Here is a 26,001-nt window from a genome sequence, read left to right as displayed (position 1 = left end):
AAGAAACATAAACGATTATTCTTTCAGACTCACTCTGAAGATAGCTCAAACATAAATGAAGTACTGACTATTGTAGTTTGTCCATCCCATCAGCTCTATGGCTCAGTTGGTTAGAGCGTCTGCCTACTAAGCAGAAGGTCGAGGGTTCGACTCCCCCTGGAGCCTTCCTTTTTTTTCACAAAGGCTACCACTTGTGTTTATCACTTCATTTTGCAAAGTTCAATTTTCATTTCACATGTAAGATTTGCTGTTATTATTGTCAACAACATTAGACTGATACCGGAGCTTGTGTAAAAATGGATATGATTGGAATCGCATGTCACAGTTTCCCAAATAGACATAAACGATTGTTCTTTCACACTCGTTCTAAAGATAGGTGAAACATAAATGGAGTATAGACTCTTGTTACTTCGTCTATTCCATTGGCTCTATAGCTCAGTTGGTTAGAGCATCTGCCTAGTAAGCAGAAGGTCGAGGGTTCGACTCCCCCTGGAGCCTTCCTCTTTTTTTTCACATAGGCTACCACTTGTGTTTATCACTTCGTTTTGCTAAGTTCAATTTCATTTCACATTTAGAATTTGCTGTTATTGTATTCAATAACATCAGACTGATATCTGCGTTTGTGTAAAATGGGTATTTTAGGAATCGCATGTCACACTTCTCCAAAGACACATTAACGATTATTCTTTCAGACTCACTCTGAAGATAGCTCAAACATAAATGAAGTACTGACTATTGTAGTTTGTCCATCCCATCGGCTCTATAGCTCAGTTGGTTAGAGCGTCTGCCTAGTAAGCAGAAGGCCGAGGGTTCGACTCCCCCTGGAGCCTTCCTTTTTTTATCAAAGGCTACCACTTGTGTTTATCAATTTCTTTTGCAAAGTTCAATTTTCATTTCACATGTAAGATTTGCTGTTATTATTGTCAACAACATTAAACTGATACCGGAGCTTGTGTAAAAATGGATATGATTGGAATCGCATGTCACAGTTTCCCAAATAGACATAAACGATTATTCTTTCACACTCGTTCTAAAGATAGGTGAAACATAAATGGAGTAAAGACTATTGTAACTTGTTCTATCCCATTGGCTCTATAGCTCAGTTGGTTAGAGCGTCTGCCTAGTAAGCAGAAGGTCGAGGGTTCGACTCCCCCTGGAGCCTTCCTCTTTTTTTTCACATAGGCTACCACTTGTGTTTATCACTTCATTTTGCTAAGTTCAATTTCATTTCACATTTAGAATTTGCTGTTATTGTATTCAATAACATCAGACTGATATCTGCGTTTGTGTAAAATGGGTATTTTAGGAATCGCATGTCACACTTCTCCAAAGACACATAAACGATTATTCTTTCAGACTCACTCTGAAGATAGCTCAAACATAAATGAAGTACTGACTATTGTAGTTTGTCCATAACATCGGCTCTATAGCTCAGTTGGTTAGAGCGTCTGCCTAGTAAGCAGAAGGTCGAGGGTTCGACTCCCCCTGGAGCCTTCCTTTTTTTCACAAAGGCTACCACTTGTGTTTATCAATTTCTTTTGCAAAGTTCAATTTTCATTTCACATGTAAGATTTGCTGTTATTATTGTCAACAACATTAGACTGATACCGGAGCTTGTGTAAAAATGGATATGATTGGAATCGCATGTCACAGTTTCCCAAATAGACATAAACGATTATTCTTTCACACTCGTTCTAAAGATAGGTGAAACATAAATGGAGTATAGACTCTTGTTACTTCGTCTATTCCATTGGCTCTATAGCTCAGTTGGTTAGAGCGTCTGCCTAGTAAGCAGAAGGTCGAGGGTTCGACTCCCCCTGGAGCCTTCCTCATTTTTTTCACATAGGCTACCACTTGTGTTTATCACTTCATTTTGCTAAGTTCAATTTCATTTCACATTTAGAATTTGCTGTTATTGTATTCAATAACATCAGACTGATATCTGCGTTTGTGTAAAATGGGTATTTTAGGAATCGCATGTCACACTTCTCCAAAGACACATAAACGATTATTCTTTCAGACTCACTCTGAAGATAGCTCAAACATAAATGAAGTACTGACTATTGTAGTTTGTCCATCCCATCGGCTCTATAGCTCAGTTGGTTAGAGCGTCTGCCTAGTAAGCAGAAGGTCGAGGGTTCGACTCCCCCTGGAGCCTTCCTTTTTTTCACAAAGGCTACCACTTGTGTTTATCAATTTCTTTTGCAAAGTTCAATTTTCATTTCACATGTAAGATTTGCTGTTATTATTGTCAACAACATTAGACTGATACCGGAGCTTGTGTAAAAATGGATATGATTGGAATCGCATGTCACAGTTTCCCAAATAGACATAAACGATTATTCTTTCACACTCGTTCTAAAGATAGGTGAAACATAAATGGAGTATAGACTCTTGTTACATCGTTTATTCCATTGGCTCTATAGCTCAGTTGGTTAGAGCGTCTGCCTAGTAAGCAGAAGGTCGAGGGTTCGACTCCCCCTGGAGCCTTCCTTTTTTTTTTCACATAGGCTACCACTTGTGTTTATCACTTCATTTTGCTAAGTTCAATTTCATTTCACATTTAGAATTTGCTGTTATTGTATTCAATAACATCAGACTGATATCTGCGTTTGTGTAAAATGGGTATTTTAGGAATCGCATGTCACACTTCTCCAAAGACACATTAACGATTATTCTTTCAGACTCACTCTGAAGATAGCTCAAACATAAATGAAGTACTGACTATTGTAGTTTGTCCATCCCATCGGCTCTATAGCTCAGTTGGTTAGAGCGTCTGCCTAGTAAGCAGAAGGCCGAGGGTTCGACTCCCCCTGGAGCCTTCCTTTTTTTATCAAAGGCTACCACTTGTGTTTATCAATTTCTTTTGCAAAGTTCGATTTTCATTTCACATGTAAGATTTGCTGTTATTATTGTCAACAACATTAGACTGATACCGGAGCTTGTGTAAAAATGGATATGATTGGAATCGCATGTCACAGTTTCCCAAATAGACATAAACGATTATTCTTTCACACTCGTTCTAAATATAGGTGAAACATAAATGGAGTATAGACTATTGTAACTTGTTCTATCCCATTGGCTCTATAGCTCAGTTGGTTAGAGTGTATGCCTAGTAAGCAGAAGGTCGAGGTTTCGACTCCCCCTGGAGCCATCCTCATTTTTTTCACATAGGCTACCACTTGTGTTTATCACTTCATTTTGCTAAGTTCAATTTCATTTCACATTTAGAATTTGCTGTTATTGTATTCAATAACATCAGACTGATATCTGCGTTTGTGTAAAATGGGTATTTTAGGAATCGCATGTCACACTTCTCCAAAGACACATTAACGATTATTCTTTCAGACTCACTCTGAAGATAGCTCAAACATAAATGAAGTACTGACTATTGTAGTTTGTCCATCCCATCGGCTCTATAGCTCAGTTGGTTAGAGCGTCTGCCTAGTAAGCAGAAGGTCGAGGGTTCGAATCCCCCTGGAGCCTTCCTTTTTTTTCACAAAGGCTACCACTTGTGTTTATCAATTTCTTTTGCAAAGTTCAATTTTCATTTCACATGTAAGATTTGCTGTTATTATTGTCAACAACATTAGACTGATACCGGAGCTTGTGTAAAAATGGATATGATTGGAATCGCATGTCACAGTTTCCCAAATAGACATAAACGATTATTCTTTCACACTCGTTCTAAAGATAGGTGAAACATAAATGGAGTATAGACTCTTGTTACTTCGTCTATTCCATTGGCTCTATAGCTCAGTTGGCTAGATCGTCTGCCTAGAAAGCAGAAGGTCGAGGGTTCGACTCCCCCTGGAGCCTTCCTCTTTTTTTCACATAGGCTACCACTTGTGTTTATCACTTCGTTTTGCTAAGTTCAATTTCATTTCACATTTAGAATTTGCTGTTATTGTATTCAATAACATCAGACTGATATCTGCGTTTGTGTAAAATGGGTATTTTAGGAATCGCATGTCACACTTCTCCAAAGACACATTAACGATTATTCTTTCAGACTCACTCTGAAGATAGCTCAAACATAAATGAAGTACTGACTATTGTAGTTTGTCCATCCCATCGGCTCTATAGCTCAGTTGGTTAGAGCGTCTGCCTAGTAAGCAGAAGGCCGAGGGTTCGACTCCCCCTGGAGCCTACCTTTTTTTTCACAAAGGCTACCACTTGTGTTTATCAATTTCTTTTGCAAAGTTCAATTTTCATTTCACATGTAAGATTTGCTGTTATTATTGTCAACAACATTAGACTGATACCGGAGCTTGTGTACAAATGGATCTGATTGGAATCGCATGTCACAGTTTCCCAAATAGACATAAACGATTGTTCTTTCACACTCGTTCTAAAGATAGGTGAAACATAAATGGAGTATAGACTATTGTAACTTGGTTTATCCCATTGGCTCTATAGCTCACTTGGTTAGAGCGTCTGCCTAGTAAGCAGAAGGTCGAGGATTCGACTCCCCCTGGAGCCTTCCTTTTTTTTTCACATAGGCTACCACTTGTGTTTATCATTTCATTTGGCAAAGTTCAATTTCATTTCACATTTAGAATTTGCTGTTATTGTATTCAATAACATCAGACTGATATCTGCGTTTGTGTAAAATGGGTATTTTAGGAATCGCATGTCACACTTCTCCAAAGAGACATTAATGATTATTCTTTCAGACTCACTCTGAAGATAGCTCAAACATATATGAAGTACTGACTGTTGCAGCTTGTCCATCCCATCGGCTCTAACACTCAGTTGGTTAGAGCGTCTGCCTAGTAAGCAGAAGGTCAAGGGTTCGACTCCACCTGGGGGTTTCGATTTTTTAACATAGGCTACCACTTGTGTTTATCACTTCGTTTTGGAAAGTTCAATTTTCATTTCACATTTAGGATTTGATGAAATAAAAAAAAAATCTGGCTAGGGACCTTCTGGGCTTGCCAAGCTTCAACCTGCATCTGTATGTTAATGCATATCTAGAGGGTTTGGTTGGTGATCTCAACAGAGATGTGAGCCTTCTGAACATCATTCACTCAGGTGATAACTAGGACAGTCAACTCACCCAGCCAGCAAGCAATCTTGTGCTAAAACATCTAGATCGGTAACATTTCCTCACTTATCTTCACATGCGTGAGTGAGTGAGCAAGTTTAGTTTTACGCTGCACTCAGCAATATTGCAGCTATATGATGGTAGTCTGTAAATAATCGAGTCTGGACCAGACAATCCAGTGATCAACAACATGAGCATCACTCTGCGCAACTGGGAACCGATGACATGTGTCAACCAAGTCAGCAAGCCTGACCACCCGATCCCCTTAGTCGCCTCTTACGACAAGCATAGTCGCCTAGTGTTCTTCACATGGAACAGAAGCATCAAAGCTAGAGTGTTTTCGAACTGCATGCAGGAAACCATTCTCAATATCTTCTGGGTATACGTTCCAGGTATACGTATACACCCTGGATGCATCTATGGCTATGATAATTTTATTACCTCACTTTCCTGGCTCAGCAGTCTCACAGGAGAAAATCAGCTAAACAGTCATTACAACTGAACTTGCCAGTGCAAGATAGCAGTCTCAGCTGCTAAGGTTTTTTCACAGTGTGACTCAAATTTTGGGAAAATCATAGACAAATTGTCAGGTCCAAAAGTTTGAAAAATATATGCAAGAACTCAAGGAACCTCTTTCAGAGTTCTCTGCATGATTTGTGTTGATGCATTTAATCAGTTAGATAATTTAAAAAGCAAAAGTGAGGTGTAACGCTCAATTTCCCAGCACAGACACCTGATTAGATAAAAAGCCAGCCAAGGGAGAAATTAATTTAAGTGTCCAAGCAGTACATGGATCCAGTGTACAGTGGAGATTTATTTTATTTATCTTATAAATCCTACGCATGTATCTATGTAGATCAATCACCGGACGTCCAAAATTTAAGACTCTTCATCCCGTTCATAAGAGATATAACAGCAAAAGTATCCAAACAAACTATAACCTTCTAGCTGAAATCGGTGATACTTTGTGTGGGTTGGAAGCTGATGGAGGCTCTAAGCCTTCATCTCGATAAAGTCAAAGTAAGAGCCCTATTTTCATTATCACTGCACACATATGGAAACCCAGCTTGAAAGTTTCCACAATTTCTGAGAATTTGAGGAAATGGTGCTTAATGTGTTGTTTATGTTTCTGCAAATACATGCAAGCACCTTTCCATCTAGCTTACTCGGAACACAAAACATGATTCAGGAAACAGTAACAACAGGGATGTTTATTCAAGTATTTACAAAAATGACCTTTCCAAACAGTACAAATGTCAATAAGGATGGTGGCCTGATATTTACATAAACTTCCAGTAATTACTTCTATGTATCAGAGTTAAGCCAGATCTGCCATTCTTGAATCAGCACTAAGCATCTCTAAAGGAGAATGAATGAGCCTCTATAAAAGATGACAAATGAATCTATTTGAAATCACACCTCTTCCTTATGTAATTATTTATATTTGAGAAAGTTTTAGTTTTAGCAATATCACGGCAGGAGGCACCAGAAAAGGGCTTCACACAATTGTACCCATGTGTGAACTTTATATTTGAGACACAATGTAATATCATGGAGAGGTGTAAATAATTTTGAAATAATGATCCTTTTCACAATTTCAGCATGTACAGTAAGAGCAAAGTGCCTGCTGGTTCAAGTTCAACACATTCCGCACACAGTTACGGACACAGCCACCACACATGTCATGATTTGTCATTACTGCATTAGCAAGTAAGTATGAACAGGAGTTGCTCTGCTACTAAAACCAACCCTTTCACCAGGGTTGTCAAACTTCAAGAAACATCTTTTATCTAGTCCTCAATTATGAATCCATTTAGCACACACATATTCCAATTTCCTATTTCTTCATTTTCTTCATCTTTTCTGATCTGAAAATATCAAGACAATGAAACAAATTTGAATAATACTGTTTCAACAAAATATTTATTTGCACCAGAAAAATCTACTGCATTAAATCTCTTGTAATTATTAATTCTTATCTTATGTCTATCATAGTATGGTTAGCATAGCGGGTACGCTGGTATTAAAAGAAAGCATTCAAGAAACAAGACATTGATATTTACAGATATAATACTGCATAAATGTCAGATACCTTCAGATGAATATCTTTCAGTACTTGATGGGATAGAGAGGCAATTTACCGAACGTCCCTTTCAAAAGCATGGTCATTGCAAGGCAACACATTTAATTACCTTCCTCTAAGAACGAACTTAAGAGAGCAGACAGCTCAGGAGAACATGAAACAACTGAGGTAGCATCACTGGCTGACACACCCTCCCCTGTTTGTGACGAGGCTGCTGATTGGCTGCCCTCACTATAACCTGGCTGCATCCTCGTCTCACATTGGCTACTGCCACCCACTGAGGTTGCAGAGCTTGCTTCGGATTGACAAACAAGGATTCGGGATTGACCTGGTCGTTGGGCAGGAATTAGGGATAAGTATGAATTCAAATCAGGAGAATCATTTAATTCAAGTCCAGAAACAGTACTAGGGCTAGTGACAGCTAATGCTATGTACACAAACATATTGAACAACTGGAGCATGAACTTCCGTCCCACTGAAACACAAGAAGCAGGGATATGAGGTCACACAAAGCAAGCATGAGAGTGAGGGTTCAAGCAGCATCTTAAGGAGACAGAAGTATGCTTCCTTACATGGGTTCCCATACCCTGTGATTACAGATGAAAGGTAATATATAGGAATGGCTACTAACCACTACACAAGCTCAGTTACAACAATGTTATTCAGTCATGGCAGTCACATACAAAGAGGTTGAAAAGAATGCAGAATTTACAGTCTTCAAGTGTCTTCAAGTTTGACACTTATCAAAAATTCAAATAGACAGGAAGGGGACTAGCATGTCAAAGTAAAAGGTTTACTATCACCACCAAACATGAAAGTGAGTGAGTGAATGAGATATCTCCATCAACCATTCTATCTATCAAATGGCTAGACAGTGACTTGCTTGCCGTTTTGAAAAATATTCAGGGTTGTATCTTTGCATCATAAACATGCCTCAGAGGTAGTATAACAATACTTATCACACACCTGTGAAAGATACTGAAGTGTAATACCACTTCATAATGCTATGACATCACAATGCTAATATCTTTGTCACAATCCTAATATGTCGGTCACAATGGTGTTGGACTTTGGTTTGGACTTGTTTAATAACAATGGTATTATATGGAAGGTTGTTCAGGATGCATTGTATATTGCAATGTTCTTTCTCAAAACTGGTACACTGGGTAATAAAAATATATGAAGTCTTCAATAGTAATTGACAAAACAGCATAATTTAATTAAAATAAACTTCATAAAAATAAAGATACAATTCCTAAAAATCAAATTTCTGTTATCACAGTCATAGCATTTATTTTTAGGCCTTTAATATGCAGAAAATTGGCTCTTTGTGAACAATCAATGTCACTAACAGACAAACACTGAATCTCTACATAAACCACTCAAGTACAATAGGTATCGGACTATGGGTACCAGAATTGTAATACATTGCCCTAATGAAGTCAGGAGCTTATAAACCTTTCAAATTTCAGATTCTCTTGAACTTTTGAATGGAGACACATACAAAAAGCATGGTTATGATTCATTAAGTTCATTTTAGTATCTGTGGCAAAGAAATTAACTTGATATCCATGTCCATCTCTTCACCCACTCACTACTGTATGTTAGGATCTAGCTCAGCATTACATTGACAAAATTCAACCGCCAGTGAAAGTTCAAGCCATGCAGAGTTATTTCAAGCTAAGCAGTGTTAGTTCAATGTGAGCAATGCAAGACATGCAATGCCTGTTCAAATTAGACAGCATCCGAGTCATAGGTGCTTTGTCAGTGAACATCTGTTTCTGGAGTTGAAAAGCATGATTCTTCCTTCAAACACAGCTAGAGGTCAATAAACACACGTCTGAGTATCAGATGCTTGATGGGCATTTTGTAGCTGGATGGTAACATAACAATGGCATGGATTAACGTCGTCTTTATTATTTACAACACAACAATGTTTCTGGGGTACTACTTCCCCCTTCATCAGGTGAGTGACGAGCAAGATTTACAAGCAAAATATACAGTACGTACAGGAGGTCAGTGAGATGCAATTAAAGATTGAGATGTAACAGAGATCAAGGAGATGAAGTGATATGTTTTCATTGATTGAGATGTGCAGTGTTCAAAGAGATTAAGGATTAAGTGGTATATTTATGCAACAGACTGGTATAGAGATATGATAGATTGTCATGTACAAAGTGTTTGATTGGAAGCCACCTATGAAAACAGGGATAGGAAGACACACATCAATGCATGTAAAGTGATTAGCAGCAACCTTGGAAACAGGTACAGTGAATTGGAAGCTTATTTCCTATGGACTAGGCATTTGGTAGGACCCCAATTCCTGTTAATATCAGGTTTTGCACAGTAGCCCAGAAACATTGTGTTGTTTACTAAAGAGGCTGTAAATCCATACCATACACTGTTATGACACATATGACTATGTAAATCAGTGAGTGTATGTCCTTGAGGGAATGTTGGTTCATGTTCACCCTTACGTAATTGATCAATATGTCTTAGTAGTCATCTTGATAAACTAATAAAAGACTTTTGAATCAACATGGTTAGATCACACGTTATTGCACACACTTTGACCAACAGCTTCAATTTCAACTCACCTCCTGTAGCATCACCATGAGAAAATATAACAGGGGTATCCATTTCATGGGAAATCTGCTCAGACAGCTCAGAATCTCGGGCCAAGCTCACACCCTAAAATTACCAAAAACAACAAACTGTCATTTGTTCACAACACCGACACCCAGTTGACTTGAAACACATTCATTACAACCATGCATTAACTTTATCTGCATTAAAATCCATATATAATGCAATATTGTTTAAACATGCATATTTCCAATGAGAGGAACCAGATTGGTAAACAAACATAAGCTTATATGAATTCCTCTCTGAGACACAATGGAAGGATGAGTAAATAAGTCATGAATGTCCAATGAAAAAATTGAAGATTCAATAGGAAAGTATCAATATGAAATACTTTACTGCATAATAACTGAAAACCAGAAACTAACACTATGAAATACAAAGGAAAAACATCCCAGAGTTTGACTTCCTTAGTCTGTCAATTTCAGAGGAACTGACTGATCAAATAAAAGCCTTTTCTGAAAATGAGTCAGTCAACTGAAAGTCAAAATGTTAAGTGATGTGCAAAATGGTTGGTTGATTTGTTGTTTAATGCAACCCTTAGTAATATTACAGTCACATAACATCAGTCTGTAAATTATCGAGTCAGGACCAGACAATCAAATGATCAACAGTAAAAACATTTCTCTATGCAAGTGGGATATGATGACGTGTCAACCCAGTCAGTGAGCTTGACCACCTGATCCAGTTAGTGCCCTCTTCTTAAGGCAAGCATGGACTGCTGAAGGCCACTATTCTAACCTGGACATTTACAGGTGTGGATGATGCATGACAGATGTACGACAAGAAGAAGACAAAGATATCAACATCACCCACAACGTCAAAATACTCTTTGTATGTGAGTTAGTAGTAAATGTGTCAAATGTTTTGTTCAGTTAGTGAAGGTATTTTTATACCACACTCAGCAATATTACAGCTATATGGCAGCAGTCTGTAAATAACAGTCTGAAATAAATAATCCAGTGGTCAACAGTATGAGCATCAATCTACACAATTGGATTGCAATGATATGTGTCAACCAAGTCAGTGACTATATTGCAAAGTGAAGGGAGAGTACTGAAAGTTTTTAAAGGTCTGTTCAGGTTCAGCAATTTTGAAGTCAAACGTCTTGCCATGGAGACCAATATACATTATATTCAGATGCAAAACTAACCAAACGCACCAGTTCCCCACCAGACCCATCTATGTGTCAAGTTTGATAAACAAATACTGAACAGTTTTTAAGTTCTCCCAAAAAAGCACACCCACACCAGTTTTAAACTTCTGGAAGAGATAAATCTGTATGGATGGACAGAGTGAATTTAAATCCCACCCCTCCTCCAGCCAGCCCCCAATCAATCATGTCTTACCTCCATAAAAGATTTAGCAAACTCTTCTGCAGCAGCTACTGAGCTGAAAGATGCCTTGAAGTTCCTTCTGACTGGCTCGTCTGTGGAGAAGTCTTGGGCACTCCACATACATGCTCTCTTTGGCTTCTCTCTGAATGCATGAACAATCACAGAGGGATGACATCAAGTTTGCAATATATGTGACAAGCGACAACAATCCACGGCCACTAGTACAGCAGAGATGCCAAACCTAATTTAGCCCAGTTAGTATTTTGGCCAAAAACTGATACAAAAATTAGTATTTGTTTAGGCCAAAATTAACATTAACTTTTCCAAATAATCTTCATATTATATAGATATTCTAAGAACTTGTTTATACTGACCTAACTCTGTAGTGAATATCCATATAGAGCTTGATACTGAATACAATGTGGCTGAAATCTATATTTTAAGGTACGTAAGCTATTTGGTAATTTTATTATATGTATGTTTTGAAAAATTAGTGAAACTTTCCCTGCTATCGAAGTCGCATATTTTGTGTTACCTTTTCGTTACAAATATGACAAAATCCTATGGGTTGGCATCTGTGATACAGGTATGTATCAACACACTGCAAATAACCTTGTTAACCTGATTATGAAAAGCTTATTTTGATCAAAGACGTTGCTGTTATCTTTCCAGGCAGGCATTTCACAAATACTACAGATAAACTGAGTTTCCCGAAATGTGAATCATGTAAACCTGTGAGACACAGTGGTGAGACTGACGTTCATTTATGAAAACATGCAAAAGAAACAATGTGAGTTCAAAACGTAAACACACAAATGTCAATAAGACATCATTAGATTGCTGCATTTGGTAGCATCACTTTCAAGTCATGAGAAATGAAATTTCAGTATTAAATATAACCTCCTCCATCTGCAGCATCTTATGTATCATTGCAATGTGCAAATGACGAGAATGACACTTTGCCTTGACATGGCATATTTCACCTTATTTCAAACATTAGTAAGTCCTGTCAAAGGCATTCACAGACATATTCTTATGCATGCAAAAAGATAGTTTCACAGCAAGTAATATTTTTTAGGGGACGTAAATTCATCTCACTTACAGTCTCACTGAGTGTTCCCGACAAATGACATGGTTGCAGATTTTGAGTTTGTCATCTGTGTCCATGTCAATCTGGTTTCCATTCAAATCCTCATTGTAGAGGATCTTCAGGTTGCCCATTCCAAGTTTCTAGAAAGAAGATCGTTTTCAATCAAACGCCAAGTACAAGGTATTCATCCATGTATCAGTGAATTTATGAATGTGTGCTTGATAATGGTGTTAGTACCCGCACGGAAACATCACACGCATTGCAATAAAGAATTTGAGTATCCATAGAACTTGATTTTCCTGCATTTAGAAGCAGGGTACTTTTATTTGGTTTATTAAAAAGTATTTTCATTCTAATGACACCATTTCAGATTAATATGGATTGAAAGTCTGAATTTGTGTTCTTCTTGGAATTTCATTACAGTGAAAACCTGAAGCTGTGGTATGGTGCTCATAAAAAAAGAAACAAAAATCAACCAGAACACAAAATCACTGGTTTCTGTAACATTTAATGGACCTAGCATTAGTGCCCTTGATGAAGTTCTCATTAACATCTTTCCACTGGCATAATGTTGTGCGCTTAAATAGTCAACAACACTTTCTCAAATGCAACGATATCCTGGCCATAATCCCCCTCCAAAAGATTCAAAACCTAAATGCCTAAAAAATTTCAGGACTAAATGCCTAAAGAATTTCTGTAAATCCTGAGTTTTCTGGATATCCTTCAGGAATTACCCTGAATGTACTGACATGTCTAAGTGATACCAGGGTTCGAACCTAACAGTCTGGTAGTAATGTAACAGCTAAATTTGTGTTTTAAAGTTTCTTCCAGTGTATGGATGTATCCATTGCGTGTCATTTCTTTTGACACAGGACTCCTCTCCTCTACTTCTCACCTTCCACTCATCATTCTCAAAATATGTCAACGTAGCTCTCTTTTCAAACACAATGCTCTCTTCCTCAGAATCATCATCATCATCGTCATCGTCTTCATCCTTTTCTTCTGTCACAGACACGCCCTGTGTTTTGGGCTCAGCTGCCGAGTTGTTGGCATTCTTAGCTGGGTGTGCTGGAAATACAACATCAGTATCTCTTTCAGGAGATAAATGAGCTGAGAGGAGCAAAAAGTCAATTGATCTAGGAATCTACTAAAAATAAATGAAATATATGCTATTATTAGTTGTTGTCTGGCTAAGAGAAACACTATTCTTATTAATGGGTTTAGACTTAATTGCTTTGGTTCACTGGGGAAAGAGGCACGGTCAGTTTTGGGTGTAAATGAGAACAATGACTGACTAAATAACTCAAAATAGGGATATGTGCACAAAATATAAATACAATAGATGGTCCTTAAACCTTCCTACCCAGCAGGATCTGAATCTGGCGTTTTATGATCAATCATGAAAATAGTTAAACTACAATGTAAAATTGTTTCATTTTCACTCGTCACAGCGAGGGGTGACAAACGGATGGAGGAACGCACTTCAGGTGCATTGCAACACAGCCCCTACAGTCGGTTAGTTAATCGTTCATCATTTTCATTTGAACCCAAACAGACAGCAGTGTGACACATACCAGCTTCTGCTTGTCTGACCAACTCCTGAACTTCATCAAACTTCTTCTTGAACTGTTTGGCCAGCTCTTCCGTCTGCAACACATGACTCACACATGAGTTGATGAAATACATTGAATCTAATTTCAACAACGAATGTACGACAAATATTTACATGTAGAACCTTCACTTACTAACCCATTATTGTATTTTCTGACGGGAGCCCTGTATGTTTTCTTTCTGAGAGGATATTTTTTCTCTCATGTCTTCATACCATGCAATAAAATTTCCTGTTATTAGACGAGGCTAAGCATTGAATAGAAGCCAAATGTCCAGCAAATAACTTGTGTTAGCTGTTGCTTACGATAAGCATGGGTTACTGAAGAACAATTTAAACCCTGACCTTCAAGGGTGTGTGAGGGAGAGATATCCTGTGGATACATGATAACACAAACCTTTTAAATGTATATCCTTTCATAACAGAAGTAAATTAACCAATCACTGAAGAGTCACTACACAGATGCATCGGAACGCCGCTATTCCCCTGACATATCTGTTACTTCTGATGACTGACCTTGAACCTGAGGGCAAACTGTTCGATCTTTGCCTCATTCTCAGCATAGTCTTGAGCAGTCCAGCACCAGGCCGTCTCTGACGTTGCCATGGGAGACAGGACCATATTAGGAGCTACCAGATGATTACAGGCCACTTTATGTACTTGATCTCGCCTCATCAGCATTCGATATTTGTCTGCAATGGTTTACACATGAATGAAAAACATGCATAAGTAAGGAAACATTGCATGTATCTGGCAAGGCATGGTAGTAAATAAGATGCTACACTCACCATCTTGTTTGAGGATCTTCATGTCTCCTACAGCTCTTTCCTTCCACTGGTTGGACTCCCGAACAAATCGGAACAATTTCGACCTCTGGCAGTATACTACCTCCCAGCCTTCTTCACCTGTGAGGACATTAAAACCCAAATCAGACACAAAGACAAACTAAGAAGTGGAAGCCCTGGTGGCTGAGTGGGTCAGATGGCTGATTTTGTGTGCTAACAGTTAGGTGCCTGACTCAGAGTATGGGTTCGGCTCAGTATAGCTGAAGTTCTAGAATCTGTACTTAATTCAGAAAATGTAATCCCAAAGATAAGATATGCTACACATAAACTAGGACAAAAATGAATTAACATTCACGTTATATTTCCCATTTAAGAACAAACATTCTACAACTAGAAAGCATGTTGCGGCCAAGACCTCACCTGTTTTGACTTCAACTAGTTCTGGAAGTTCAATGATAGGTTTAAAGTCAATGTCATCACTCTGTACAACCTCATCATCATCATCACCGTCATTGGTCCTGTTGCCAGCTGGAGATGATCCAAAGATCTGCTGACCGGCTCCTGACCACTGGAATGGTCTGTTTTCATCTGATAGAGACAAACATTGAACATCAGTCCAAGGATTTTGCCAAATATAAACAATGTTATTTTAACATCATTAACACTATCGTCTACCCTTGGGCACATTCAAAGTTTGTTGTTTGTTTATACAGTAGTAAAGAACTATTTATAATTTAAGACGCTATAAGGCCTAAGAAAAGATTGTTTGCTCGATCCCATCAGAAAAAAAATAACAACTGAAGCATTAAACGTTATTCACAGGACTGTAATATATGTACACCAATATATTTTAACTTAGTCTTGATAGGTATCCCTACAATCTTTCTTTTCCTACAGAGGGTTACTTAAGTCATATCTTCCCACTTTCATTTGGTGATTTCAGAAATCATGATCGGCTGCAACCAAATTCAGTTGCACAATCAGCGATGCTTCAAAAGTCACCTGTCGCAGTCTCGGTACTTTCTGTATGCTTTGGGAAAACTAGAACATCTTTCCCTGCGCGAGAAATGTTTCTTTTGGACAGAGCTCAGTCATGGAACGAGCTAGCCATTAAATGATTTGTTTGTCACATCAATAAATACATCTAGTCTATCGATTCCTTCACTCTCTATTGCGAGTTTCTGATATTCAGTTAACCTTGAAATACCAAATCTATCCTTCGTAGTTCGATCGACTAACTCTATGGCAGCCACCATATTGGATCTAAGTCAATGTAAAACTAAGTCAATGTAAAATGTTCTGATGTGATAGAAAGATGGGAGACAAATTGTGAATTCTTCGTTGTCACAGAATTTCATGAGAACTGGAAAATAAAGCTGTATCAGAACAGAGGTATGTGAGAAGATATGACTTCAGTAACTTCTGTGGGAAGAGAAAGCCCTAAAATATGCTTGCCAAGTTTCATTCAAGTATCATCTGTAATTTCTTTATTTTTATTACCTCGTTTCCATTTCACACAGTGTGCACAAAGTTGAAAAGTATGGAACGGAGAAAAACTCTAAATATATCAAAGACACTACATTTGCTTGCCAAATATCCTTGCTCTAACTTAAACTGTTTCGAGAGGATTTGTAATCAATGAGAAGTTAACTGTAAACAGACCGATTCTGACCCCATATAACCCCCCTATATCCCTATGTACCTGTCTCAACAACTTTACATTCAATAATGTGAAACAATAAAGCTTCTTCCTGTCTAATATCATAAAAAGTAACTGTATGAACATAAATTACAAACATGTTAATTCCAATTGGAGATGTTTCCTTAAGAACTAATACAGACTACCTGCTGGAATTACATTTGGGGATAATATTTGCTCCAAGTACATCAGTACACCATATGAATCAAATGGCCAGATTGTTCAATAGTTGCAAATAGATCTAAGACATATCTAGGTAACTATCTACTTGCCTTTCTTGAAAGCAAATCCAACTGCATCCCCTTGTGCAGCTAGAGAAGAGAAGGATATCCCTGAAGCCTGACCAAACATAGAGAACCCTTCACTGGCACCAACGCTGCCTGCAACACCTAATAGTAAATATGTCATTAAGGCATACATCAATGTGGTCAGGTCAATTTGTTGCTTAACCTCCTGGATGCCAAAGGGGGCATGTATGACTTTAAGTCAAATATACTTGAACAAAGATCATGAAGTTCTTTGAATGGCATTTAGAAGTGGCACACACGAGGAAGAGTTTTTAGGGATGAAGGAGTAAGGATGTACTATGACACCTTCCATATCATAGAGAGTTTCCATCCATAAAAACTCTCTTCCTTATAGATCATGAACACAAATGCACACAAGAGTTTGAAATTCTGCAAGGAATATCAAAGTTTATATGGACTGCAGATAATTAATCAGAGAATTTAATATAAAAAAGAAATCACAAGTATCTGTTTTCTTATGTCATCACTCTTGATGATTCTGAAACATTGCCAGTAACCCAAGAATCATATAGAATGATATGCAAACACAAGTGCAGGAGGATTTTCTCCTATTTTCAAAGGTCAAGTTGTCTTTATTTTCAGAAAATGCCTGGGAAGTTTGCAGCAGCATGAAAGAGAGATTTACATATAGATGATTTACAAAGATTTGGCAAATTCAACACACAGAAAATTATGCATTTGGTTTTTATGAATGTTTTCATCATTTCTTATTACAACGAAGGATACGCCGACTGTCAGAATGTTTCAGATTCAAGAACTGATTCAGTATGTATTAGACATATGACTTCCTTATTCATGTAGCAGAATTTCATCTTTACTTATAATTGGGGGCTTACATATACATACACACTTGAAGTGGTTATTTGAGCTAAAACTGTTTCTTTGAGATCATTTTTTGTCCTGTTTCAGGCACTGAATGTAAGGTACACATAAACATACAAACCCATTAGCTACAGAAATATGTTCTACAAACACTGAACATTGAGAGTTTTGTTTGCTCATAGTCTGCACGAAACTGTTGAATAAATCAATTTGTTGCAGTACTGATTGCCTGACGGTGATGATAAATACTATCTTGCAATATCCACTTACTGCTGACACTGCTTGACACTTTAACTGAGGCTGTTGTAGGTGCTGGACTTGTCTCCTCAGATTTTGCTGTAAATGACAAATAAATACTAACTTAATTTCAAAAAGTGTAAACCAAGGACTAAGAAATATAATCACATATGTTCAGTTTCAAAAACGGTAAAAGCTCCCATTACAATGGCTTTATATATAAGCTTGTCAAGGAACTACATTAGACTAAACTTCATGAAGATAACTCACATTTTGCTTTGACTTTGTTAGACATGTTAACTTTACTGGGATCATAGTCCTCACAGCCAATACAGCCTCGACAGGGGGGTTTGTTTTCGTAGAGGTAAAAAGACTCTGGCAGCAGGTACTTTCTGGCTTCGGCCTTCTGTTCCTCTGTAGCCTCCTCAATATACAGGAACTGCACATCTGAAGTGTCTGAGAGACAGAACCAACAGTCAGCCAGGAAAATAAAACTGGATTCATTCATCACTACCAAAGCGCACATTTTCAAATACGTTAGTGATAGACATTAGTTTTTCAGAACTGCAAGATCATAAGTGAAAACATAATTTATGGACGGCAAAGGTAGTGACTGCAGCCTTTAAAACAATTTTTGACAAAGACTTTTTAAAGAAGCAACAAAAAAAAACAAAATACAATGTACCTCCATCCCATCAAATATACCCCAGAGTCTTAGTTGAGATAAAAATTAGTTGCAAGTTCATTATTTCTGAATGTTGTAATAACCAAAATAGAACAGGAACAATCAATTATTATTTGTCTCGCAGCAAGCTCCCACCAACAAAATTACACACTGACAACAAAGAGAGAGGAACATCTGGACAAACATTCAACTGTTCATGGAAGAGTAATTTCTTTGAAACACAACATATATTTTGTAGTGACAGTGCCTGGTTTCCACAATGTGAACGGCTACATAAATATATAATTTAGCTTAGTTTCAAGTTTATGAGGTTTCAGCATGCAACTAGCATACTGCCCCGTGCTAGTGCATATCACAAGTGCTACCAAATTCTAATCCCGTGGCGAAAGAAGCAAAGACCTTACAGCATAAATAAAACTGCTTTGCTACACTCACTAATCTAGCATTAAAAACACAATTAAAATATGATCTTCAAATTCTATTCATTAAACAGGGGTTGGCCAATGCTCAAAAGACTGAGAATTGTAACAATATTGTGTTTTTAATGCTAGTGGGAATCATCTGAAACAACATTTCTATCTACAGAATTTCTACGAATATCCATCAACCTTATTCACATCAAGACAGGCTAAAAAAGGTCAATTAAGGGGAAGCTGTGATGCACACAAATCAATTGGGAAAAACAACAAGACTACATTTCTATTATCAGGCTTCTGTCAGTCACACAAGCACATATGGAAAAGTACTAGGGATCGCTCTGTGTTTGAAGAAAGTACTGACTCCACAAAATATAAAGAACACAAAACTTTTATCTTCTGAGGGAAACTTCACTTCATGAGCTTTCAACACACACCAACAACATCCATACCATGGAAATAACACATCCAAAGTGAGAAACATAATTACTCCTTTCATTAATGAGTGTCAGATTTGTATGAAACATTCTCAAAATTGGCTTTAAAATATACCAACAGATTTTTTTTTCTCCCAAACATTATAGGGCAATGAGTGAGTGAGTTAAAATTTTACATCGCATCGGCAATATTACAGCCATATAGCGACGAATATAGGGCAATGATGTTCAGTGTGCCTGAACCAAACACTTTATGGAAGACAACTTCTTGTTATTGCATTTAGCTTGATAGTGGTACAAGAAGCTATATCAAATCATCACTCTACGCAATAAACAAGAACTTGTCATCCATAAAGTGATAAGTTTCATTTTTGACTCATCAATTTTAGAATGCCATCAAACATTTAGATCATTGTGTAATGAAGTTCCAAGAGTAATACAGTGTACATATGATAGTCACTGAGGAATGGGAGTGTGTAAAATATTGATACTTGTAGTAGGTTTACACTGAAAGATCTGGAAAGAGCCACAAGCATCTTCTTCTAGCATGATTAACCTGATGGAAGAATTTCTGGCATCTTCTTCAGTGTGAAAGGGAAGCGGGTAAGGGTAGCTAATGCCTCTCATCTCACATTATATCTCAAATCACCAGAACTCCAGAGTTGTGTGGGCCAATCCATATACCCTACTAAATCTCTGTCTTTGAAGGTAGGTGTCCATGTGTTATCAGTAGAGCTGGGAATTGGTTACAATTCCATTATTGATGACTGGTTCTTTACTTCTGATCAATCATAGAAAATAATTGGCTGTTCTTCAAATTTTCCTTTAATGCACAAAAATGCACAGAAAAAAATGTTTTTTCTTCTCTTTTTTTCAAACTGCACAAAATACATCTACATATTTCAAATTTGTGGAACGAGCTTGTAGTGCTCATGAAATATAACAATAAAAGCCAACCAGGTGAAAAATATTGTTAATGCAAACAAGTGTCCCAGAATTGTTTGTGATCTATTATGAGAAAACATAATTGATTGCTTTGTCATTTCTTTGGTTATTTCAATTAATCAGGCCACCAATGGTTTTCAAGCTGTTGAATGGGTTTGACACTAGCAGAACTGCTACTGACATGTGGGTATGGCAGTAGCATTGAGAGGATCAATGTTGCTGAGACTGATTGAGTCTTTTCCATGCACATATGTGCTGGTTCTCCACTTGCATACAAAGGCAATGATAATAACGATGAAGGTAAAGCATCATGAAATGTAATGTTTCTGTGTTTAGGTTGCTATGTAAACAATGTAAAACGTCACAGACACAAACACTCCTAATTCATCATCAACATGTGTGTGTTGATAGTGTTCTGGGACACTTTCACTTTCGAACAAAGGCACACAAGATACTTGCTTAAATCATACATGATGCTTAAGAACAATGTTGCCAGTTTGTAAGGACTGAAAAGGACTGATATAGCCTGTTTGGCTTAAAAGCTGACAAATGAATTGGAATACAACTCGAAACATATAAACATAAAAAATTCCATGAATCCCTCATCATAATCCAAGCATCATACCAACTCTGCCCCAAAAATCCAAAGTTCTTGAATAAACATCACTAAAATATTCACACAGTTCACTGTTTGTTACGAAGGAGGAATGCAGAAAAAGGAACAGCCACGGGTTAGAGAAGCATGTGCACAATGGCTGAAAAACTTATTTCTTAACCTGTGCTGTGCCTGCTCAAGCTTTTCTCACATACCTGACTGTCTCTTTCTCTGCACTCCTCAATCAGAACCAATAGCAAACTAAGTCAATATTTTAAAGATAGTCTGTTAAACAACTTCTTCATTTTTAGGACAAAATATATGCACAAACCTTGTCGAGCTGGTATGACGTCTTGATTAGGCTCAGTGTTTCATTGAGCATTTTGCATTTATTAGTTTTCGAGCTAAATTGCAAATCATCGGTCCTCTTTTGAGCCATATGGACTATAATCCATTTGAATATTGTCACTCATAACATAGCATATAAACCATAGTAATGAAATATCACACAATCCACAAAGCTGGGTCTTCATGGGCTGTTTCTAAATTATGTTCAGGATGCTGTCTTTTGTGGGTAATATATGTATAATGTGTCACCTCTCATCACTGATATGAAATATGGTGATTTTCTTTCATATGTTTTGGGGCATTTTCATTCAAGGTTACTTCTGCAATATTAAACAATGATCATTCAATATTTAGTTAACGAATATCAATCTCTTATCTGTACTGACAGACAGCCTGACCGATTAGTCAATGTTAACCTGTTTAGCATAAACATTCTATAAGCAAGAGAATTACCTGCCATAAATAATTCCATATGCCACAAAACTCAAAACAGTGATGAAAATTACATATATAGATCACTGAAAATCTGTGAAGGCACTATTTGTTGGCAAAATGATGTACATGCACAAAGAAAAACTGAACGAACCCTATACATATTTGACTGACAAGTTTGTCTTGTTGTCTGCCATGACACTCAGCCATGTTTCAGCCAAACAACAAAGGCATTTGCGTAGTCAAGACAGAACAATCCAGTGGCTGATATCATGAGCAACAACTGACTCAGGACATGATGAAACACTATCAGCCAGGTCACTTTTGTAATGTCACGTGACACCTACTGTACAGAGTGACATAACATATATGTCGATCCTCTTTCTACCCAAACTCTTGGTACTCGGGCTGGGACAGGTTCCAATTTTCTTCCCAGGCACCCCATCCCCTATTACCCTATCCTGATACCTGTTATATTAATTCCTGGCATCAAATTTTGTAAGAAATGGCAATATATTCTTAAACATGGAGGCTAAAAATTTCGAGTTTTTCGGTATCTTTACTGTGTATCATATTCAAAACTGATGACTGTAAATTATGTTTAAATCTAAAACAATTCAACTTTTTCTCAATTCAACTTTTTCATGAAAAAATAGCATATTGTTTAATCTGTTAGTCATATGATCATAATTGGTAGGTGTATTGTGATGGGTACCCACGTCCATCTCATTAGCCACCCGTCCCCGGTAACTGGCTTACCTGTCCCAGCCCTACTTGGTACATGAATTCACAATTACAGGTTATTTCTTTTAATCTTTTGTTACTGCAAGTGACACAGAATTTGTTTGAATGGCAGTCTCGAGGAATCAGTACAGGTGTAAAACCATAAAATATTTCTTGACATATTTAAGTCATATGTTTGGTTATAGGTTACTTACAAACAAAAGACATATATAAATATTTGAGTACAGAGAGGTAAGTAGGTGATGTCAAACGTTTGATATCTTTGAAACTGAAACAGCACCAACATCATAGACTCTTAAACTCTGTGATACCATTGTCATTTTAAGTAAACAGCACTGTATATCTTTCGTCGTATGTGTTCAGTGTTCAAAATTAACTTTCTTAGTAAGTAGTAAGTACTTGCTACCTGGTTTAAAAATATGTAGCAAAATCTTGTACCAGGTAGCAGCATTCACTTTTTGACTGGTTCTCTGTCACAACTATTAGTGACAAACAAAAGCTCTGATGACTATTTTTGGGGAAAGTAAAATACTAGTATCGGTAAGTTTCTAAGTGCACAAGTGGAAATCTACTCTTTGAAAATGTTCACAAATTGATGAACATAAGCAGTTTCAGTAAAAAATACCAAGTAGCAAGTTGTTGTTTTGGGGTTTTTTTCGGGTAGTAAAATGAGATTTTGAACAGCAAATTTGCAACCTCAAAGTGTTATTTTCGAACCCTGGTATGGATAACAAATAAGTAGTAGTACCAGTTCAACATTAGGAAAGTATAATACATGCCAAAAAGTTTTCCAAAGTGAAGATATAAAGAACAAGATCTAAAATTCATAAAATGAAATATATATTCATTTTTTGAAAAGCATACCGATACTTAAACGTACAGCCTTTGACTGTGTACGAAAAGCTAACATCAAACGTTTGACTTAACTTCAAGGGATGCAAGTATGCAAAGCAAACAATGAGTATGAAGACAGAGCTACAATTGGAAAAGTGTGATGGTGTACTAGTCTCACCATTCAGCTTGGAGGAGTAGTAAGGGTTGCCAAGGTTACCAGTCCCCTGACTGCTAGAACATGACATCCTGGGTTCATCGATCAACTTGTCCAGAGCAGAACTATAATACGGGTTACCACCCGCCCCAGTGCCCTTACTGACAGTCACCGATTTCACAGTCTCCACAACCACTGAGCTGTCTAAGTGTTCTGTGTAGTAATGGTTGCCCTTGCTCCCTGTTTGCTGGATGCTACTGCTGTGTTTCACTGGCTCTACACCTGTCTGGTCTAGCTGGGATGAATGATATGGATTTCCCAGGTCACCTGTTTGTCCAGATGTGGACCTGGACAGAAGTGGTTCATTCACAAGACTGTCCAGTTCAGAGCTGTAGTAGGGATTGCCCTCACCACCGGTGCTATGTGTAAGCTTGGTAGCTGACATAGACTCTGTGACAACAGTCTGTCCTAACTTTGCAGTATAATATGGATTTCCTTTGTCTCCAGTACCTTGTATATTTGCAGCTTTCATCAGGGGTTCTATGCTGGACTGCTCTAATTGAGCCTTGTAATAAAGACTGCCCTTGTTCCCAGTACCTTGAACATCTACACTTGTCACAGCAGATTCGATTCCTGATTGTTCAAGCTCAGCCTTATAGTATGGATTGCCTTTGTCACCTTGACTTTGAACATTTGAACTGGTCATAGGAGACTCCGCCTTGGACAAATCAAGCCCGGATTTATAATATGGATTGCCCTTCTCCCCCGTACCATGGATAATTGTAGCTTCCACATTCTCAGAGTCATCAAGATGCTGTTTGTAATATGGGTTACCTCCTTCACCAGTCCCTTGAATGTTTGTGCGAGTCATAAAAGATTCCACGCCTGTTTTTTCAATGTTTGCTTTATGATATGGGTTTCCTTTGTCGCCTGTTCCTTGAACACGCACAAAAGATACATGTTCCTCAACCTCAGATGTATCCAGACTTTCCTTATAGTAAGGATTTCCCTTGTCCCCTGTTGACAGACCAGATCTACTGGACTGTAAAGGCTCAGTGCTAAGCCGCTCAAGCCCAGCTTTGTAATAAGGATTGCCACTATCACCAGAAACCTGCTTGGTTGAGCTTGTCATCAGAGTTTCAACTAAACAGACCAGAGGGAATCATTGCAGTATGTCACCATAACATATATCAACCCTCCATTACTACCACTTAAGGTCTTACCATTTTTCTCTCAGATCAAAAGGAAAAAGTTATTATACATTTTACTATCTTTCTTCAGGATACAGTTACTGAACACAACACTTTCATTATGAAGGAAACTGAAGGCGAGACAGGTGATCATAAAATGTCATGTTTGTCTTCATGAACACAAAGTCACATTATCAGCTGTCAACTTATTGGTAAATAATAATCCAAAGAACTAACATCTCAAAAACTGTTTATCAACTGCTTTGAAACTGTACGGACATAAGTGATTGCCCTTGACATCAGAATGACAGCAATCATGAAGGATTTGCTAAGGCATCACTATGACTACATATTCCTGTGTGTAACTTTTCATCCCGCATGACCTTGACTAGTGCTGTCATGATATATCGTAGTATCGATAATCATGATACTTTATTGGACAATAAATATATCAATACTTTTTTCATATCGTGATACGTATCATTGACCTGAAAATTGTTACTTTTCATGAAAAAGTGACAGTTATGTCAAAATTTACACGGCTACTTGATATCAAAACACATGCTTTAAAGCACATTTCTAAAGATAGCATATCATGATGTGAATTGAATTCTATCGTATTGTTTCAAGATGTCGCGATACGCATTGTATCGTGAATGTACCGTCACACCCCTAACCTTGACATATGTCAATAAATACATGACAGAAGAGAATGCCTAGCAATTTATCACAGTGAATAAATTATTAACTAACTATTAACCACAACAAATTCAATGAAATTTAATATTCTGGAAATCATGTTAAATTGCCTCATACAACATGGCTGTGTTATCATCTACTCCAACTGAAATATTCACAGACTCACCCTCAGTGTGCTTGACTGACACGCCCCCTTCAGCACCTGCAGAGGCACCTTTTTCACCACCAGCTTTTCCAGCATCAAACTCTTTCTTGAACAGGTCAGCTATCTCCTTGTTCTTAAACTTGATAGCCAGTTGTTCCACCTTGCCCTCCTCCTCAGAGAAGTCCTTGGCATACCAAACCCACGACTTTCCATCACCAGAGGCCATAGGCTTGAGTTCCAGTTCAGGGGTTATCACATGATTGCAGCACACTTTGAAGATCTGTTCTCGTCTCATCAGAAGTCGGTAGCGGTGGGACGTTTTGTGTTCCAGAATCTTCATAGTGCCAAGACCTCTCTCCTTCCACTCACCCTCACTGAACCTGAACAGGTAAAAGAAACAAGTGTATGATAGCTTCATAGCATTCCTTATGAACATCTATTTATGAATGACACTAACCCCTGACAAAATCATAAATGATATATCCCATGTCCCTGAGGAAGAAACTGATCTTGAAATGTGTCATTAGGAGTAACTTAAAGCCTAGCCTGAAAGCCATGGTGAGTGAGTGAGTGAGTGAGTGAGTGAGTGAGTGAGTGAGTGAGTGACTTTGGTGTTGCACAGCTTTTAGCAATATTCCAGCAACATCACGGCAGGGGACACCAAAAAATGGGCCTCACACATTGTACCTATGTGGGGAATCGAACCCGGGTCTTCAA

At 37.8% G+C, this 26,001-nt stretch overlaps 1 protein-coding gene and 10 non-coding genes across 12 annotated transcripts in view; 10 read left to right on the top strand and 1 right to left on the bottom strand.

Annotated features, from left to right (window-relative positions):
• Window positions 1-91: 91 nt before the first annotated feature.
• Trnas-acu (transfer RNA serine (anticodon ACU)) lies at window positions 92-165 on the top strand. Its single transcript has one exon. It is a non-coding gene; the product is annotated as a tRNA-Ser (tRNA).
• Window positions 166-756: 591 nt separating this feature from the next.
• Window positions 757-830, top strand: Trnat-agu (transfer RNA threonine (anticodon AGU)). Its single transcript has one exon. It is a non-coding gene; the product is annotated as a tRNA-Thr (tRNA).
• A 258-nt stretch (window positions 831-1,088) lies between these two features.
• Window positions 1,089-1,162, top strand: Trnat-agu (transfer RNA threonine (anticodon AGU)). The gene has a single exon. It is a non-coding gene; the product is annotated as a tRNA-Thr (tRNA).
• Window positions 1,163-1,420: 258 nt separating this feature from the next.
• On the top strand, window positions 1,421-1,494 carry Trnat-agu (transfer RNA threonine (anticodon AGU)). The gene has a single exon. It is a non-coding gene; the product is annotated as a tRNA-Thr (tRNA).
• Window positions 1,495-1,752: 258 nt separating this feature from the next.
• Window positions 1,753-1,826, top strand: Trnat-agu (transfer RNA threonine (anticodon AGU)). Its single transcript has one exon. It is a non-coding gene; the product is annotated as a tRNA-Thr (tRNA).
• Window positions 1,827-2,084: 258 nt separating this feature from the next.
• Trnat-agu (transfer RNA threonine (anticodon AGU)) lies at window positions 2,085-2,158 on the top strand. The gene has a single exon. It is a non-coding gene; the product is annotated as a tRNA-Thr (tRNA).
• A 258-nt stretch (window positions 2,159-2,416) lies between these two features.
• On the top strand, window positions 2,417-2,490 carry Trnat-agu (transfer RNA threonine (anticodon AGU)). Its single transcript has one exon. It is a non-coding gene; the product is annotated as a tRNA-Thr (tRNA).
• Window positions 2,491-2,748: 258 nt separating this feature from the next.
• Trnat-agu (transfer RNA threonine (anticodon AGU)) lies at window positions 2,749-2,822 on the top strand. The gene has a single exon. It is a non-coding gene; the product is annotated as a tRNA-Thr (tRNA).
• Window positions 2,823-3,412: 590 nt separating this feature from the next.
• Trnat-agu (transfer RNA threonine (anticodon AGU)) lies at window positions 3,413-3,486 on the top strand. Its single transcript has one exon. It is a non-coding gene; the product is annotated as a tRNA-Thr (tRNA).
• A 590-nt stretch (window positions 3,487-4,076) lies between these two features.
• On the top strand, window positions 4,077-4,150 carry Trnat-agu (transfer RNA threonine (anticodon AGU)). Its single transcript has one exon. It is a non-coding gene; the product is annotated as a tRNA-Thr (tRNA).
• A 2,088-nt stretch (window positions 4,151-6,238) lies between these two features.
• Window positions 6,239-26,001, bottom strand: part of LOC137281814 (RANBP2-like and GRIP domain-containing protein 8) — a 42,170-nt gene continuing 22,407 nt past the window's right edge. The window contains exons 21-34 of one of the 2 annotated variants that reach the window (XM_067813434.1): window positions 25,306-25,664; window positions 23,275-24,393; window positions 17,931-18,116; window positions 17,694-17,759; window positions 16,566-16,682; window positions 15,015-15,182; window positions 14,598-14,714; window positions 14,326-14,501; window positions 13,775-13,847; window positions 13,096-13,268; window positions 12,213-12,340; window positions 11,123-11,252; window positions 9,728-9,821; window positions 6,239-6,915 (exon numbers count right to left, since the gene is read on the bottom strand). In XM_067813434.1, the coding sequence (XP_067669535.1) occupies window positions 6,902-6,915; window positions 9,728-9,821; window positions 11,123-11,252; window positions 12,213-12,340; window positions 13,096-13,268; window positions 13,775-13,847; window positions 14,326-14,501; window positions 14,598-14,714; window positions 15,015-15,182; window positions 16,566-16,682; window positions 17,694-17,759; window positions 17,931-18,116; window positions 23,275-24,393; window positions 25,306-25,664 (2,920 nt within the window). In that variant the 3' untranslated portion in view covers window positions 6,239-6,901. The remainder of the gene's footprint in view (window positions 6,916-9,727; window positions 9,822-11,122; window positions 11,253-12,212; window positions 12,341-13,095; window positions 13,269-13,774; window positions 13,848-14,325; window positions 14,502-14,597; window positions 14,715-15,014; window positions 15,183-16,565; window positions 16,683-17,693; window positions 17,760-17,930; window positions 18,117-23,274; window positions 24,394-25,305; window positions 25,665-26,001) is intronic. The other variant, XM_067813435.1, reaches the window with a different exon arrangement.

The sequence above is a fragment of the Haliotis asinina genome, chromosome 4 (genome assembly GCF_037392515.1).
Source record: "Haliotis asinina isolate JCU_RB_2024 chromosome 4, JCU_Hal_asi_v2, whole genome shotgun sequence".
NCBI lineage: Eukaryota > Metazoa > Mollusca > Gastropoda > Lepetellida > Haliotidae > Haliotis > Haliotis asinina.
This window is presented reverse-complemented; position numbering and strand designations above follow the sequence as displayed.